The sequence below is a fragment of the Acanthochromis polyacanthus genome, chromosome 4 (assembly GCF_021347895.1).
Source record: "Acanthochromis polyacanthus isolate Apoly-LR-REF ecotype Palm Island chromosome 4, KAUST_Apoly_ChrSc, whole genome shotgun sequence".
Classification (NCBI taxonomy): Eukaryota; Metazoa; Chordata; class Actinopteri; family Pomacentridae; genus Acanthochromis; species Acanthochromis polyacanthus.
Window position 1 is genome coordinate 39,500,189 of NC_067116.1, and position 16,666 is coordinate 39,516,854.

The 16,666-nt window shown below is 37.0% G+C and overlaps 2 protein-coding genes across 2 annotated transcripts in view; both read right to left on the reverse strand.

The window, feature by feature from the left end:
• Nucleotides 1-52: 52 nt before the first annotated feature.
• On the reverse strand, nucleotides 53-8,331 carry amh (anti-Mullerian hormone). Its single transcript, XM_022205830.2, has 3 exons — nucleotides 8,170-8,331; nucleotides 7,671-8,086; nucleotides 53-6,128 (listed from the first exon to the last, which is right to left on the reverse strand). Exons 1-3 carry the CDS (start codon nucleotides 8,301-8,303, stop codon nucleotides 5,722-5,724), a joined length of 957 nt encoding a protein of 318 aa, XP_022061522.2. The 5' UTR covers nucleotides 8,304-8,331; the 3' UTR covers nucleotides 53-5,721.
• A 2,470-nt stretch (nucleotides 8,332-10,801) lies between these two features.
• The window catches only part of dot1l (DOT1-like histone H3K79 methyltransferase), a 34,356-nt gene continuing 28,491 nt past the window's right edge, over nucleotides 10,802-16,666 (reverse strand). The window contains exon 28 of the mRNA XM_051947064.1: nucleotides 10,802-11,089. Coding sequence (XP_051803024.1) covers nucleotides 10,932-11,089 — 158 coding nt within the window. The 3' untranslated portion in view covers nucleotides 10,802-10,931. The remainder of the gene's footprint in view (nucleotides 11,090-16,666) is intronic.

Genomic DNA, 16,666 nt, shown 5'->3' on the forward strand with positions numbered 1-16,666 from the left:
GATTGTATAACAAAGTTAGTACATTTATTCATACATTTAAAGGACACCTAAACACGTTAAAAAACATTTATTAAGTATCTATATAGCATCTAATACACAGGGGTTAGGGCTTTACAGGCAAAGGCAAAAAGAAACATGTTTAAATAAAAGAAAAAAAAATTAAAAACAGCAAAGTAAAATTAATTTTTGTTCTGTTTTTGTTACATTAAGATTTTAGATATGCAAGTCAATTTGGACATTCTGTTTTTAAAAAAAATCTTTGCAAATGACATGTTTTCTATACTATAATTTGTACATTATCTATCTATCTATCTATCTATCTATCTATCTATCTATCTATCTATCTATCTATCTATCTATCTTAATTTTTAAATTCATTGAGATACCAGTCTTCATACAAAATAAAATGGATGAAATAAAAACAGCGGGGAAAAACAACAACTTACTTTAGTATACTTTCAAAATTAATAGAAAATTTTGGGCCTAGACTGTGCAGAGATGTGTATAACCAATAAGTTGGGTCTTAAACAATAAATTCAGTCAATTAAAAATGTAATTACTCATCCAGGTGCACTGGATTGAAGGTAAATCCTGAGTACCAGCATTCCTAACAGAATTATTTCAGGCTTACCTTTATTTAGTTAAAGTTTTGTTGCATCCAGTTGTTTACATCCTCGAGATAACCTGATAACTTGACTACTTTTTCTGAGGTATTTTTGATACTTTAAGCCCATTTTGGTACTACATTACATACTCTGTCAGTGCTGGATTTTTGCTTACAGTAGCTCAGGCTCATTATCAGATCAAAAACACTGCAGCCTCCTTCAACAGATGCACTGTCAAGGTGATCTTAAGTCACTAATTAGCTCTTAATTGCTGCGATGGATCTGTCTGCCAGGTATCTGTTTAGACCTTCTCCTCTGAGGCAAGTCTAGTAAGTATAATTATCTTTATCCCATCTGGCACCTAATGTTTCCCACCAGTGAAATGCAGTATAATGCTGGTAATTCTCACCAAACTACAGGCCAGTTGCTCAAAAGAACAGTGTTCGTACACTCTATGAACGTCATTTTCCTTTTTTTCCACACCTCACATCTGTGGATGTCAATCAAACAGCAAAGCAGGGTGTATTTAACCCCGTCTCTGGTTCTTCACGTCATAAATCAGCAGCGACACAACTCTATTAACACTCGTTTATTTAGTGAGTCACGACTAACGGGGCAAATCAGGTAAGTTTATCTTTTTTCCCCTGCAGAATTTCATATAAAACTCAACTCAGCAGCTGAGAATCATATTTGTGTTTCTCGAGGAGCTGCAGCTGTCTATTTTAAGCCGCCTTCTTACAGTGCAGTTTGAAAGACTGTGCAGTAGAGACACCTATAATTAGCAAAATGTACTGTACAAAAACTGAAATTTTCACGTTGCAGCTTCAGTTTGGATCCAGGTCACAACTCAAACCTGCTTTCGAAGCTGGAATTGGACCATCTGAAACACAAGTAAGACAAATATTAACCCTAAAAAACTATAAGAATGAGCTCTGTGGAAACTACAGTCAGTACATGAGGTTTGTTTGCGTCTTTTTCAAGTGTCTTATGACCGGATTCTGTCAATCGAAAGCTTGAGCGATGTTCCAAATCCATGGAAGGGATTCACGATGAACCGCTGCATAGTTCTGGCTCTGGTTGTTCTGCTGGTGAGCTCCGGAGTTAATGAAGTCCATGGTGAGTTCTGCTTCTCATGTTCAGTCACTTTACCTGCAGGAAAGCAAATAAATGCAATAAATGATTATTATATAGATTAAAGAAAGTTTTACTGCAGTAATATGCAGCATACACAATACAAAGATCCTGTGCTTCTGCTTGTAAGAGTGATTTTAGCTTTTTTGTAATATTTTCATTATCGCTTTTATTCTCATTTTAACTCTCCCTTCTATGTTTAATCAATCAGGCCTTCAGATTATTTAAGATTGTTTTTTTCTAGAAGCTCTGGATGCCTTTGTTGAGGAGACGGGTATCAGGTCGTTCGTAAGAAGCCTGCAGGAAGGTTCATTACCTCAGGTATTGTCTGTCCTTGTTTAACTTACCCGTTCGGTTTTTGTACTGAGTCCTTTAAAGGTTTAATTTCAAGGAGGTTTTTGTGGCACAGTTATTTTAGTGCACCGAGTAGATTTATTTCACCATATTTGCCTCATTTGCCTCATATTAAACAATCAAACTCTAAAGAACATCATGTCAATATAAGGAAATAAGTCGATCCATTTGTTCGGCTGAGAATTTACAAATATCCACTTTCAATCAACTCACAAATGACGACCATAAACTGGCACCATCGTTACTTTATTGTAATTTTCCTGATTTAAACAACAGTTTTTGCGTTCACAGTGCCTTTGAAAGCTTGAATAATTTCACCTACTTTCTCCCGCTTGACAAAACTGAGGTTAAGTCGTGCAAATTAACAAAAGTGTAACAAACTGCACGAGGTGGTTTAAGGTGCTGCTATTTCCATGGAGCAGAGACTCGAATGGTGAATAGAAAGTGACTGATTTGTGATCTAAATGAAGATATTAGGTTATACGTCACTGCAAGTGTGGTTATATTTACTTCCATAAAACTTATTATGAGCCTCTGTAGGCCACTGACCCTGCAGTGGTGATGAAAGAGTAACCGGGCGATGCTCTGCCGTTTGTTAAAATGTAAATTAAAAAACCTAAAGGAGGTAAATTGCAAAAGGAAAGCACAGCCATGAGAGCTGCAGTAGCGAACGGCAGGGAACGTTCCCACAACACTGAATAGAAATGCCTGCAGGTTCTAATGATTAATGTTTGGATCAAATTTCAAATTCAGAGGATGTTGTTAGAAACACAGATGATGTTCCACATTGATGAAAGAGGAGCATACTCAAACCAACGTTCAGTAAAATGTTCTCCAGATGTTTTAGAGGCCTCACTGACAGAATGCTCCTCTGATGTGACACATTAAAGGTGCAACATTTAGTTTTCTTTTGTCGAGGGATCACGCTATAGAACGTTCTTCTCTGAAACATTTCCACTATGACAGCAAAGGAAGCATGTTCCCCAGTTTGCAGGATGTTTTTGAGATGTCAGATGACAGAACGTTCTTCATGAGACGTTCCTGTGCTTGGACATGTGAACAACGGTGGAACATTCTGGCTGCAATGATCTGAGCATGCTGTGGAGGGAACACAGTGTAGAATTTGTAGAACGTTCGCACAATCTTCTACTATACTACATGATGATGAAAGAAGGATGTTTTCAGTGTAACATTCAGTTTTAAAGACATCAGGACAAAAGGGTCAAACAATCTTACCACCAAACGTTTTTAGAACGTCTTCTCCCTATTTTACCTTTAAGAAGAACATTTTGGGAACTAAAAGAAAACATTAGTAACTCTCTCAGACATTTTTGGAACAGGAAAATTGTAAGTGGGGAATGCAAACCTTTAATCCTCAACTTGTCATATAAATATTTTATATTGTGTTTGTTTAGAATTCCCTGTTTACAAAGAAATAAGAGCATCAATGTGCTTTCTTGTAAATCACATGCAGAAGGATTATTCAGTTGTTTAAGCGTCGGTTTAATTTCAAGTTCAACAGAACAATTCAGCAAATATAAATGTATTAAAAGAAGCAGAATTGTGTTTCCTACTGTGTGCATTTGGGTCATTTCTGTGTGAATCAGTCTCTGCGTTTGTTCTGTTTTCCGCCTCCAGATTTCCTTGTGGGACACGTTCATGTGGTGGTGGGGATCTGAAGAAGTCGGAGCGATAAGAAGAAGGAAAAAGCCGATGGGCAGCAAAGTGATCCTGAAACCCAAAGCTAAAGAATAAACCATGAAAGAGCCTGAAGGGCCACAAACAGATGCAGATAAAGAAGGTCTTAAGTTTATTTCAGAATGCTAGATTTTATCCATTATTTGTATAGCTGAGAACAATGTTTGTCTGTCAGGAGATGGCTTGTGAAAAAGCATTTATAATATTTAATAAATATTTTAAAATGAGGCGCGTTGCTTTGGTGTCACCAGTTTTTAAATGTCATGTACCTGCACTTTGTGAAATAGTTTTACTTGGTCAGCAGCGTTTTAGAGGGCAATAATTTCATTGATAGTGGAAATGTTAAGTGACTTTGTAGCAGAGAAAAGGTTGGCTTTGACCAGATAAAGAGCTTTTATTCAAATACTTCACTTCAGTTATATGCGTAGTTAGTTAGTACATGTGCCTCATATTTTATTTCACTAAATATTTACATGGTGTGGAAGATGATAAAACCTACAATCTCATTATATCTTTACTCTTGGAACACAGTTCTTATTGGCTTCAGTAAACATGATTATTTCTAAGTGTGAGAAACGATTTATTCTGTACATCACGCATTGTTTATCTATACAAAAGTAAACTGTAATATTGTGAATTTACAACTAATGTAAAAAGATTGCATGCAGCAAATAAATGGAACTGAAGTAACATTTGTCCTCCAGCAAAACATGCAGATATGATTTCATTTGTCTCATGGGACATGCATTTTTTAAATTATCCAGTCAAATATTCTTTATAGCATCCCTAATTTTGTAATGCCATCTATCAACACGTTGCAAAATTGTCTTTTTATAGACATCAGCATAAATCTTTAACTTACAGGGCAACATGTTCAGTAATAATGGTCATCTTAAGTGGCTTTGTCACAGATTAAAAAGGTTTGCTTTGATTAAATGATGACTTTTTATTCAAATATTTAATTGAAATTACATTAATAGTTAGTACACGTGCCCGATAATAATTATTTCATTTCACAAAATATTTACATAGAGTGAAAGATGATAAAACTCGCATTTAACCTCTTTCTTGGATAATAATTCTTCTTTGCTTCAGTAAAAATGATTATTTCTAAGTGTGAGAAACACTTTGATCTGTGCATCACGTGAAAGTAAACTGTGAATAATGTGCATTTACGGCTAGTTTATAAATACTGCATGCAACAAATGACTCTTCCACCAAAACATGCAAATACGATTTAATTTGTCTCTCTGGACTTGTACTTTTTGCTTTGGTTTTAAGAAATATTTATCTTATGTAGTGAATATTTAAAAATGATTAAATGAAATCTTGATTTTAGCATCATTAATTTTAAATATATATATACCCAAACAGTGTAAAACAGTCTAATATTGTCAGTATCAACTTTTTAAATAAAACTTTTAAGGGAAACTTTTAAGGAATTTTTGAAATTTTCTTCCTGAAGATTTTGCTAATTTTTTAAAAATAAATTTGGGGAATTTTTTTTGCTGAATTTTTGTCAGGAACAATATTTTTTTCTGCCCGTAAATGAGGACAACAGGAGGGTTAAAGTTACATTAATGATTAGTACAAGCGCCTTATAAGGAATTATTTTATTTCATAGAATATTTGCATAGAGTGGAAGATGATAAAAACTGTTTGTTTGACAATTTATCTCTTTATTTATGATATATTATTATGAGAAACACTCTATTCTGTGCATCATCTATCTCTGTGACAGTAAACTGTGAATAATGTGCATTTAGAGCTAGTGTCTAAATACTGCATGCAACACATAAACGACAGTGAGGTGACAGAGGTCAGTGAGTGTTCAACTAAACTAGTAAAATCTAATATATATATACATATATATATATATATATATATATATATATATATATATATATATATATATATATATATATAGACTGTCTCAGCGACATCCACACTCCTTGGCTATCATATCCTGTTTAATGGACAGGTAGGTTCCCTGTTCGTTCCAGTCCATGACCTCCAGAGCTTCGTAGGCCACAGGAACACAGCACGGCGCCCGTTCGTCCACGCTGCTGCTCTCGATGTGGGAGTTGAGCAGGACGGCGTGGTTGTTGGCGTTGGTCAGGGGGAAAGCACAGGAGCCGTAGCAGTTGTTGATGTTGGCGGTGTGCGGGCCGACCAGGTGCCTTTCCAGGGACACGGTGAGGCTCCTCAGCCCGCAGACGCTGACCCCCGCTGGGTTGTTTCGGCCCTTTCTGCCGGCTCTCAGTCGTCTCTGCATGTCGTAGGAAAAGGTCACTGAATGGAGGGCCTTCAGCAGGAGAAACGCTCGGAACTGAGTCTCTCCTGTTGGATGGAGGAGAGGAAGCAGAAGCATCAGCTACACATAAAGGATCTTTATACCAAAGAATTATACATTTAGGTCAGGATAATGCAGACAGACGTAAACAGTGCTTTTGCTGATATATTTTGCTCAGTGTTCAAGATAAATAGACAGATGTTTGAATGAATTAGCTGAAAATAATGTACAAACAGTAGACTTAAAGAATCAAAAAATAATGGGCTAATGCTTGAATTATTCAGCTTAAAATAATGTAAATGGTTGAACATACTTAGTTTAGTACTTAATAATAGTGTATATGTAGTTGAACAGGAAAGCTGAAAATAAAGGTACAGGTAACTCCGTGTACCTGTACAGTATGATTTCTTTCTTTTTATTTCCACATGGGAACAGTTGTGTTTGCATGTACAGAAAATAGTCCTAAACTTTGTTTCTATAAAACAGAAAAACATCTAAGTATGATATAAACTATTTAAAGTTAAATTAGTCAGATTGAAATGATTTATAAATGGCTGAAATAATCAACGAACAAAATAAAATTCAGCTTACAATAATGAATAAATATCTAAATAATCTGATTAAAAGTACGGATAAATGGTTAAATCAATTCAATAAAAAATAATGAATAAACCGTTTAATTAGTTTGAAAAAAAACTATAAATGGCTTCATTAATTAGGTAAAATTAACTGATAAACAGCTGAATAATCAGCTTAAAATAATGAACAAACAGCTGAGTAATCAGCTTACAGAAATGGATAAAAAATATATAAATAGTTGAAATAATTAGTTTGAAATGATATATAAATGGTTAAATTAATAAGCAAAAAACCAGATAAATGGTTGAATTAATAAGAGAAAACTAATGTATAAATGTATAAAATCAGCTTAGAGTAATGGATAAAAAATGGAGAAATAGCTGAATTAATTACTTTGAAATTATGTGTAAATGGTGAAATTAATTTGCAAATAATAATAGATAAATGGTTGAATTAATTAGCTAAAAATAAGAGATAAATCACTGAACATTCTGCTTACAATCATGGACAAATAGTTGAATAATGAGCAAAAAAAAAAAAGATGGAAAAAGGGTTGAATAATTAATTCAGGCCAAAAAACTGGAACATTTTCGAAATAACAGGCTAAAAGAAATAAATGAATGAATGAGACACTCATCTTCTGACACTCCAGAGCATAGATGCACACTTAGACCAAGCTGAACCCTAAGTTTAGTTTAAAATAGTTTTAGTGGCTTAATATTTTAAAATGCGTATATTTGGAACGGGAGAAATGCTGTCGAAAGGCCTTTTTTTCTCAGTAGTTTCTGGTGCTATGCAGCATTCCAGATGGTTTGGGTATTTTGTTCAGGTTTTGCAGGTTCATTCATCAGTAACATGTTTAAAATAAACTCTCAATTTCTCTATTTTCAGAACCAGTGGCCGAAAACACACAGAATTAACACCTGAATGCCCTGGTGTCATCACAGAGATGTCTGAGTCCATGTGAGATATATGGGGGATGCTTTAAGAGACTCTTTTCTTTCCATCACCTGACGCAGCTTCCTTCAACTGAATCTCACTGACTTCTCTGAGCCTCTCCAGCCTCTCCACGGCTCCATCAGCTACCTTCTCCTCCCGTATTATCTCCGATATCCGAGCCACAGTCTGCTCCAGCCTCCCCCTGAGCTCCTCCAACAGAGCAGGAGACAAGGCCAGCTCTCCATGTTTGACCGGAAGCGCCGAGCCCCGCTTAGCGAAGGAGAGGATGGTGGGAGCCGAGGACCTGATCGTTCCTGCCAGCAGGGTCTCGCTGGAGGTCAAGCCGAGCTTCAGGGGAGGCAGCGACATCAAAGAGTCCAGCTGGAGCAGAGGAGCCTCGGGGTGCTGGCGAGGCAGGACGGCACCCAGGAAACGCTTCAGCTGGCAGAGGAAGGAGGTCTGCGAGGAACCTGAAACATGAGCGTGGCTGGAAAAGAGACGGAGAAACTGTTACCGACCGCTGCCGTGACATCAGCGGACGTCAACGGGGAACATGAAAACCAAGGCAACCTGGTATCGGTTCCTGTTTCCCCGGAGAAAAGCAGAAGTGGGGTGGTGCTGATGTTTTTTCCTGATTTTCCACCAATGAGGATGTCTTTTAGGTTTTGCTCTGCAACGAGAGGAAACGTAAGGAGGCTGGACATGAGAAAGGGAAATAAAAAAAAACATGAGAAGAAGGTTTCCCACTCATGTCGGGGGATTTTGTCCGAGCAGAGACCCTCCATTTCTGGGGAACGCTGCCTTCTGATGATCTTCCTGTTAGCAGTAGGTACTGTGTTTCTCCTGAGATGCATACAGACTAGGAAATAAAAATAAAAAACTGGCGTCAGTGTATGCTTTCTTCCCTTTTCCTACATTTGTTCATGCTTAAAAGACCCCCTTTATCACAATTCAAATTCATCTATTAACCCTCGTGTTGTCCTGTGGGTCAAATTGACCCGTTTTAAAGTTTGAAAATGTGGAGAAAAATATATATTTTCACAGTAAAACTTCTGATGTGCACATTTTCAACATATTTTGGTGGAAATAAAGAAATGTTAAAAATGTTTCTTTAAGAACATTCACAAAAAATCAACCAAAATCCAGCGAAATTCGCTGGATTTTGGTTGATTTTTTGTGAATGTTCTTAAAGAAAATATTAGAAGTCACTTTAGATAATTTTAGGATTTTTTGGAAGATTTTTACTCATTTTTTGAAAATATTTCCAAGAATTTTTTTTGGCCATGTTTGCATTTTTTTAAAACAAAACTTTTAAGGGAAACTTTTAAGGAATTATTGGAATTTTCTTCCTTCCTGAAGGTTTTGCAAATTTTCAGAAATTTGGGGAATATTTTTGCTGAATTTTTGGAATTTTTTCAGACCAGGAAACAATATTTTTTGGTGCCTGTAAATGAAGACAGCAGGAGGGTTAAAACAAAATTTGCAATATCTCAGAAATTCTCACATAAAAACAACAGATTTAAGAGCTCAACTCATGCAGCATTCCTTCTGGGCCTTTCTTCACCTGTGCATTCGGCTGCAGAGACTGACTAGTAAAGGTGACGTCCAGATCTTCTCCTGTAACCGGACTTTCAAACGCCAAAAGCAGCACAGGCTTCAGCGTCAGTAAAGGAGATTGTGGGAAGTCAAAGGTGAACATGAGACTTCCTCGCTCCTCGTCTTCTGAAACAAGCGCTAATAGAGAAAAGAAAGCATGCAGCTGCAAATGAAATAAAAACACATATTCAAGCAAAAAGTGACACTGCAGTCAGAGGGGATTGTTACCTGCAGTTGGATACAAAACCTTCAGTCCGTCTCTCTGGTTTCTTCTTATCTCCTGAGCGAGTTCTGCTAAGACTGAGCCTGATGAATTATCAGACAGCGAGCAGACTCCAAACAAAGCCAAAGTGCTGTTTGTGAGTTCACCGTCGGTCCCTGAATCTTCACGCAGCGCTGCGAAAATGTCGTCCACGAAACACGGAGAGACCGATGGGAAGGTGTGCTCTGAATCAGAAAAGGCAAGAGCATTATTAATAAACATAGCATGGTTTGAAAACAAATGGACACAATGCTTTACAATAACAACAACAAATGCATGAAAATTCTAATTAATTAGACCCCAGACCCCCAGATTAAATAGTTGCAACAAAAACCATCAATTAAGACAAAGATATGACAAAAGTGAGTCTTAAGAAGAGATTTGAAAGAGCACACTGAGATTGTCTGTCTGAGATCTTTGGAACCAGCAGTAGGAACTCAGGCAGTCATCAATCAGCAAAAAAGTAAGCATATATTTTGGAAATAATAAGCAAAAAATAATGGATAAATAGATAAGATAATAAACAAAAAATAATGGATAATTAGCTGAATTAAACAGTCAAATGTTCTGGGTGCATCATTGAATTATTAGCTAAAAAAATAATGTATAAATAGCTTAATTAGCTAAAAAAAATTGATACCTTTTTCTCATTTTCCAAAAAACAAACAAACAGACAAATGTTGAAATTAATTAGGTAAAAAAAAGTATGGATAAACGGTTAAATTATTTAGTTAAAAACTAAAAATAGCTAAAAAAATAGCAGAGTTTACATTAATGAATTTATGGATGAAAAATCTGCTTACAAAAATGTAGAAAAAAATGGATAAATGTTTGAATTAATTGGCTCAAAAAATCATAGATAAATCGATAATTAGCCAAAACTAACTGATAAACAACTGAATAATCCACTTACAATAATGAATAAAAGCAATGCATAATTGAATTCATTAGGTTGAAATTGATACATAAACAGCTAAATTATTTACCTAAAAATAATTGCTAAATGATCTAAATAAAAAAGTTACCAATAATGGACGAATAACCAATTACAATAATGGATAAATTGCTTAAATAATTTGGTAAAACTAATGAGTAAAATGTGAAATGAATGAATTAAAAATGGATAAATGGCTGCACTATTTACCTCAAAAAGGAGTCAAAAACAACCCCCGATTCAGGGGCCTCCGAGATAATGCACCCAAATTATGAAATTAAAATCAGAACCACGTGCAAAACACACCAATAAACAAGCTCCAAAAACGACCCCACAACATAAAATGCACTCATTCCGATATTTTCAGTCTGACCTGTCACTGTGGAGCCTTGGATCAGCTGCTGTCCATCTGAAACCTGCAGAACCATGAAGACTCTGGTCCAGCAGAGCATCAAGGCTCCGCTGAAGACGACATCCGCTGCCAGCATGCTTCTGTCTCTGTTTGTTCGCTGTGTGGTCAGACCTTCTCGCTCGCTGGTTTTATACGGGTGAAGGTCCAGAGGACAGGAGTCGCATCCTCCCGCCTTCCCTTCTCACTAACTGACATAAATACTGTGTCCTTGATGATGAGCACTCAGGGTTCTGTTTCAGATGTTTGCTGCACTGAACCTCCAGGGAGCGGGCTGAATCCAAACAACCTGAAAGAATTCATAGCAAACAGAAAAAGACAGTTTTTACTTGTGAAATATGTTTCCCTGTTTGAAAGAAATGACCCAAACAGCTGGAAAATGCGAGACGTGGTTGTAATACTTCATGTTTTTAATGCTTTTTGTCGTAAAAACGCCTCCAAAAGTAAAACCAGCTAAATTTTTAAAAAAACAACTAAATCAACCATATTAATAAAAATACACATTAAAAGCACAGAACTAGAACTAGCAAAGGACATTTCAGTTTGCTGGTCAAGTGAAATCTCTTTCAGAATACACTGTTATGATGCTGCTTTGTTTTCTTTCATACATTCTATATTTGAACTCAGAAAACACTGAGGTTTGGAGCAAGAAATAAAAGAAGGAGGAGCATAAATAAGCAACTTGGATGCAGATAACAATTAAAAATGAAATGAGAATAAAAAAAGCAACATCACATAGAGCATTTAAGGTTTTAAAACAAATTAATTAACCCTCCTGTTGTCCTCATGTACCAGCACCAAAAAAATACTGTTTCCTTGTCTGAAAAAAATCCAAAAATTCAGCAAAAAAAATGCCCCAAATTTCTGAAAATTCGCAAAACCTTCAGGAAGAACATTCCAATAATTCTTTAACAGTTTATTTAAGAAAAAAAACCCAACTTTGGCAAGAAAATTCTTGTAAATATTTTCAAAAAAATGAGTAAAAATTTTCCAAAAAATTCTAAAAATATCCAAAGTGATTACATATATATCAGCAAAATGTCTGTTATTTTCCTTGAGAAATTTCACAAAAAAATCTACCAAAATCCAGTGAAATTCGCTTTGTGAATGTTCTTAAGAAACATTTTTAACTTTTTTTTTCCATCAAAAATGTTTTCAGATTTCTCAAACATGTTGAAAATGTGGACATCAGAAGTTTCTCTGTGAAATTTTATTTATTTTTTCCACATTTTCAAACTTTAAGACGGGTCAATTTTGACCCGCAGGACAGCATGAAGGTTGACGTAAACAAGAGCAGCTAAAAGATAAAATTAAGGGCCTGAATTGCCGTGAGGTTGAAGATGAGTCCAGTTTTTGGTTGTTCTGTGGGTTATTCCAGGTTTCAGGTGCACAAGCTTGGATTTTCCAAGCTTCCAAGCGTAATCCAATCTTTTCAGCGAGTATTAAAAAACAATAAATAAACGATGGAAGAACCTGAAAACAAATATAATCTAGTGTCTGTCGACCACAGTGATGCATATTATGAATGCCAAAACCAATAATAAGTTGTAATTCAGAGTAAGAGGAGCTTAAAAGTGAGAGCCAATGGATGCATGTACAAAACAAAAAGCGTTCCGTCTTCAAAAGAGGTTTAAAGTCAAACGGATGAAGAGACAAGAAGCATGGACAGATGGAATAAAGAGGGCAGCTGGAAATGGAGTATTAATAAGAGAGAAACAGAAGGATGGATGACGAGGGAAACGAAATGTGGAAGAACGGATGGAAAAGAAACAAGAAGTTTGCCAAACTTGGACCGCCCGGCGACAAAGATGACCCCTGTGACCTTGAAAATGAGGTCACGGTCACCAAATGCGAACTTGACCTGTGTCTTATTATGGTACACCTGTGTACCAAATATGATGAGGCTACATCAATATTTTATCGAGTTATCGCGCGGAAACCAAATTGTTACAGACAAACAAGCAAGACCATGCAGCTGAAAACAATACCTTCCGGAAAACGCAGTTTTGACGGGCGGTAACAAAGAAAGAAATGGAGGGGGAGGAAGGACGAAGGGAGGCAAACAAAAAGAAAGGCGGATATAGGTAAAAAGTGATGGAAGGATGGAAGAAAGAAATGAGCTGTCAGGCAGCAATGATGGAAAAGAGATGAAGGAGTGATGAAGAGGGGAATGGAGAAGAAAGCTGGTAAATCTTTAAATATTAGAAATTAACACCTTCCTTCTGATCTATCTAATCCATACATATTTCTAACCAGGCAATAGCCAGATTAATAATTGTGTAGTACTTGATAGTACCCCACAATATCAATCTGGGACCGCTCCATGTAAATCCGTTCGGAGGAAAGAGGCACGGATTGGACAATGCAACAGTATGTCCCGCCTCTGACAGGTTTGTTTTTAGCCAATCGCGGGATCTTCACAACGAGCAGAGCCAATTGGTAGATTAAACTCTTACCAAAACCCCTAGGTAAAAAAGCACAAACATCTTTACCATCCAGAAATGTGCAAAGCGCCTCTCGTTGTTCTTCCTTCAAAGAAGCGATAGGAGATTCAGCTAAAACTGACTTAATAGCAGCATTTACACGATCGTTGTCCTCCATTGCCATGTTTGTTTTGATCTACTGGCGCTTGGTGTCGTCGTCACACCCGGATATCCCGCCCCACACACGAATACTGCTGCGTGATTGGCCCGAACCAACTTGGCTCTGTACGAACAGTGAAAGCGGGAGCGGAGCAAGATGTTTCTTGAGAGATTTGTGAACTCACAAATATCGCGAGAAATCAACTGGCTGGCAAGGTTAATATATTTCCATTTTTGCCCAAATACACTGAGAAGAACACAACAGCTTAACAAGTCAAGAGTCCAGTAAGCTGCTGCATGTTACCAGGAAATAGTCTGGTCCATAACATCTGTCAGCACTGCAGCCTTTTTATACTTTGACATTTGTAAGATTGAAGAAAAAAAGAGTGTTAATTAGTGAGCTTTAGTAGTTGTTTTCCCCTTTAGATACTGTTAAGCTTCTGTTTCTGCATCCATTATTAAAAGGCAGGTGTGAGAGATTTCTTAATCTAGAAAGAAAGCGAGGTTCAAACCATTTCTTTCGTAGACGGATTTAGTTGTAATGAGTCAGTCATTAGTGACTTTAGTCTTTTAAAGAGCTCTTCTAAGAATAGACCCTTTAATGACCCACGTCACGAATGACGTCACAGCTTTAGCTGGAGGCAAAAGAGGCAGCCTGCGGCCGTGACCGAAAGGCGAAAGACTGAAGGACTAGGCTCTATCAACTTTTCTAAAATGTCGTCCTGCTGTGTTTTTGGATGCCAGAATAGGAGGAATGACATTGGCGAACGCAAATTAAAGTTTTATAGGATTCCACCGAACACTCGTGCTCAGAGGGAACGAAGACAGTTGTGGTTAAATGCACTGAGGCGAAAAGACTGGACAGAGACGATCAGCTGCAGTCAATTCCAGCATTTTCAGTACAAAAAATCGCTGATATTCTATTTGTAAATAAAAAATATTCAATTCAATTCAGTTCAGCTTTATTCCAGACACTGGGTCCAAATACACACACCATAAGAACAAGGACACAACAAGACACAGAAAAAAATACAATCAAAAACAATAACCCGTTAAATGTGACAAGAAATACAGGGAATATTGGACGCGCATCGCGAGGTGCATTTCCTTGAAAACGACCGTTTCGTGGATTTTATACCGACTTCAAGACATGTTTTGGACAAAATAGTTTACTGGCTTGTTTCGTCTGGATGTCCAAGGTTGGATTATGGCCGTTTTTTGTGGAATATTTTCATCTGTGTGTAATAATGAACCCGGAAATGTGAGTCGCGCTGTGTACGCTGAAGCCGTGTATAGAGAACGAATGGATGGATATTCGTTGTTTGTCAGACAAATGTGTTTATATTACCCGCTGTGGTAATCACATCTGAAAGTGGTTTACACCGGCGGATTCATGAGAATCTAAGCTTTCCATCGGCGTTTAATGTTTATATAATCGCGTTTGCAGCCTTCGGACATTCTTTAAATTCCTATGCAAATTAGTAAGTGTACCGCCGGCGGTACACTGAAGTTTTACGGGTTAAAAATGCTCGAGTTTGCGCTGCAAACTCCCAGCGCAAACTATATACTCCCAGTCCCGCTTGACTTCTAGCTCCGCTTTTGCCTCCAGCATAAGCCCCGCCCACAAAAACGTCACAATGTTTGTAAACAAATAAAGGGTCTATTAAGAGACATTTTTTAACGACAACAGCACAACTGATACATCAATCAGCTGATGTTATCCTGATATTAGCCTGTCACAGACATTTCACTACTTCAGACACGAAAACTTTCTTTTACACGACAGCCTACAGAAAAAGATGCTCGAGATCATTTAAAATTGGTGCCGTACAGATGTAGTTTATGCAGCAGAGCGACTCCAACGTCACTGCTGATGACATTTTGTGCAGCACATGCAGCAGAGCACGAGTCACAGCCGAGCAGACGGTGAAGAAGAGTCAAACTTCTAGCTCATTTGACCTGGAAAGTGGACGAGAGGAGAAGCAAAAAGAGTCAAAAGTCAGTTTGTTTCCAGCAGCCTTCAGTCTGTACAGAAGCTTAAAGGAACAGTGAGATTCATTAAAATGTTCTCCGACACACATATGAGTTCATACAGTCAATTCTGACAGAGCAGCCTTTTGAAATGCTGTAAAAGTGATCTGTGATCTCTCTTTCATCTCCATTTTACATGAATTCTCACACGTAAGTAACTCATATGTCCAAATCTGACCCTCTGAAACTACACGAATAAAGAGTAGTTTTAGAAGTAGTCAAATACAGCAGATACAAAGAAGGAAAACAGCTTTTATTACTGGACCGCCAGATATTCAGACTGTCAGGGTCATTTTAACAATCCTCACATGCCTTATTAGGAGTTTTGGTGTTGCTAAATACTTCAACCCTCGTGTTGTCTTCAGGGTCAAAAATGACCTGAGCCTCAAAAATAGAGCAGCTTAAATGAATTTTACATGAAGAAACAACCTGTCCTGCATCACACACTTGGTGAATGTCTGGTTTTTCCTCTTCAGAAGGCAGAAAGACTGTATTTACTCGTTTTTATTACATCACGTTATAATTGTTTTCTTTACTAAATTTGAGTTTTTTTTTTATCACTATTATTGCCGCTAAACGTACTGCACAGGTGTAAACATTATTTGTTTAGCAACAGATAGTACTTCTGTATCTTAAGAAAGAAGCAGAAATGTGCAGAAAGCAGCTTAAAATGCATTTTTGAAGGAAAACAACAGTGTACTGTAGACTGTAAAGACTGTACAATACACAGCATGGGAAAGTCATCGAATTTCAAGTTGAAACAAGGTAATTTAGGGCTTGTTTTCAATGCTATTCATCTTGAGCCAAAGACAACACTAGGGTTAAGAATTTAATCAGACCAATGCCAATATAACCTATAGATATATACAGTATGCAGTTAATGTGCGTAATCTAAATGTATTTGGGCTCTCTGACTGATAAACGTTGACCACACATGCAGAATAAACCTTTACAATCAAACAAATACAATTAAAATTCCTGTAAATCAGCTAAAATTAATCAGATTTCACGTTGTTGATTCAACATCTAAACCAACCAGGTGAGACGTTTCCCATCATGACTTTGAATGAACCTTACGTCTTCCAAACAGTTCGTTAAATTCATAAACAACAAACCCTGCAATCATTTTAACTTCTACCTAATCTGCCTTAAAAATTCAGCATGGCTCGAGTTCTTTGACAGCAACGGTAATATTTCTTCTTTGTGGGTGCTAATTATTCTGTCCACACCAAAACAAACAGATCATTCATGTT